A 2,500-nucleotide genomic window follows, 5' to 3' on the forward strand; every position below is an offset into this window, starting at 1 on the left:
GGCTAAGTACCTGTTACCCAAAGACAGACAGACAGGAAAATAAGCATACTGACACAAAGACAAGCACAGGAAATAGACACACACATACACACACGCACACACACAAAACAGACACACGCGCACACACACACAAAACAGACACACGCACACACACAAAACAGACACACACAAACAGACAGACTAATATAGACAGACAGCTAGACAGACAATAGGTCAACATACATATATACATAGTACAGACAGAGACAAACAGACAGACAGACAAACAAACAAACATACATACACACACACACACACACACACACACACACAGATAGACAAACATACATACATACATACAGACAGACACAGGACAGACAAACATACATACATACATACATACATACAGAGAGACAGAAGACAGGAAAGACAACAGACCCAAAGCAACAAATCAGAGACAATCAGACACAACAGACCAAAATCAAGTGACAAAAATCCTAACCACAACAACCACCCTCCACCACCTCAAATGGCAAATTTTCCCACCAGGAGAAAGGGCATAACAAAGCACAGCAATCTCCCACCCCCAAACTACCTACACACACACACACACACACACACACACACACACACACACACACACACACACACACACACACACACACACACACACACACACACACACACACACCGGGGAAACTCCTCAAGGCATCCATGCAGCCTTCAGCTATTTCCACACATTTTCACCTCGCCCAACCACGAGCGTACACAACCAAACACTCTGCTAAAACCACAGTCGCGTGCGGGCAATTTGCATACACAAACAGCACCAAACCACAAGCATAAACTCAATTACCATCCGATTGCCTGAAGGTTTCTCTCAAACTACACCAGCCAGGCACATCGCATCGTCGCTATCGTTATGCCTCATTATTGCTTACCCTCTAGGGCGTCGGCGCTGGCGCTCCGCTTTGCCTTTGTGCGTGAAAAAACGCGAGAAATCGAGCCAAACGTGCTGGACTTTTTCTTTGATTTTTTCGGCGTTTCTTGTTCGGGTAGTGGGCTTGGCGTCTCTCTCTCGACTTCGTCTGATAGGGAGTTGCGGTTGTAGGTCGATTGTGTGGCGAAAACGGTCGATCTGAGCGCCGCCTCGTCGACGGTCTGTTGGGATATGAGGGAGGCGGTGCTGAGCGGGTGATGCGCTGGGCTTCGTGATTGGCCGCATGTAGCAGCTCGAGAAGAACTCGATTGGTTGTTGAACGAGCCCGCGCGCTCCGATGGCGTCAGTGATTGGTCGCACGAAATGACAGAGTAAGGCGGGAGCTGTTCTTCATCTTGCGGCAGTTCTCCGCGCTTCATTCGCTCTAATTGATTTCCAAGCGAACGAATTTGGTCCTCTCGCGTGTCTAATTGTTGTCTCAAAGCGACGCTTCTCTCCGCACTGTCTCTCGCACGTTTTAGCATGTCCCACTTCTCTCTCTCCAAACTCTCCTTTTCTTCGACTAAATGTCGTTTACTCTCCTCCGCCTCCTTCATTCTGTCTTCATAGTCGCTAATAAACTCCTTTAGCTCGGCGTCGCGCTCCTCTAGTGTCGTATAGAGACGCTTCATTTGACTCAGTAAGTCCGCCTTCTCGGTTTTCAGTCGCTTCCTGTCGGCCTTGACGACCATGAGCGCCTCTTTCGTTCTCGACAACTCGAGATCGAGTTCGGCCAGCTGCACCCGCCACTCGCTCTCCGAACGATCATGAGACGGAGACTTTCCAACTTTAGTGCCGAGCGCGTCCATTTCGACTTGAATCTTTGACTTCTCGCAACGCGCCTCGTCTAGGCAATTCACCAACGCGTTGAGCTTCTGTTGTATGAAGGCGACATCTCCCAGCGCCTGTTTGGTGACACTACTTGTCGCCTCTTTATCTCCTCCAACGGATTGTCGCCATTCGCCCGCGCTGATCAACACCGAGAGGCGATCGAGCGCCGAGAGTGCGTCGCACGCGTTGTTGTCTCTCTCTCTCTGCAGCTCGCTCATGACGCCGTCTCTCGACGCAATGATTCGCGAACGGCAAACAAGCGACCTGATACTGTGTATCAGACCGCTGCCCAATCAGGAAACACCTGTTCACGTGTCAACGCGTCACGTGACCTTATCAGTTGTCAACAGGTGCAGACAAATGCGCGGCTTCGTGTAGAAACCAGAGCAGTGCAGCGTCTACAATGGACGTCAATGAGGCGATGAGGCGATATCCCATCGTGACGTGCGATTTGCAGTTTGTTTGTTTTTTCATAAATAATAGCCAGAAATGTCGGGTCCACCTCCTACACGCGTTTACACTGCAGGTGTTTGCACGTGAAATATGGGCGGAGTCGAGAAATGCCACACCATCACACCTCCAGCTCAAAATAGCGATATAAAAATATAAATATTGCAAAATAACAAAATTACTTAATTACAAGATTAAAAAATTTAACTCTGAAATTTATTTTAAAAGATTGATATTAATAAATTATTTATTTTTAAAAAT

General features: G+C 48.1%; 1 protein-coding gene across 1 annotated transcript in view; it reads right to left on the minus strand.

Moving 5' to 3' along the window:
- Positions 1–2,045, minus strand: part of LOC134182782 (kazrin-like) — a 10,035-nt gene extending 7,990 nt beyond the window's left edge. The window contains exon 1 of the mRNA XM_062650219.1: positions 921–2,045. Coding sequence (XP_062506203.1) covers positions 921–2,007 — 1,087 coding nt within the window. The 5' untranslated portion in view covers positions 2,008–2,045. The remainder of the gene's footprint in view (positions 1–920) is intronic.
- Between the last annotated feature and the right edge of the window lie 455 nt (positions 2,046–2,500).

The sequence above is a fragment of the Corticium candelabrum genome, chromosome 7, assembly GCF_963422355.1.
Source record: "Corticium candelabrum chromosome 7, ooCorCand1.1, whole genome shotgun sequence".
NCBI classification, from domain to species: domain Eukaryota; kingdom Metazoa; phylum Porifera; class Homoscleromorpha; order Homosclerophorida; family Plakinidae; genus Corticium; species Corticium candelabrum.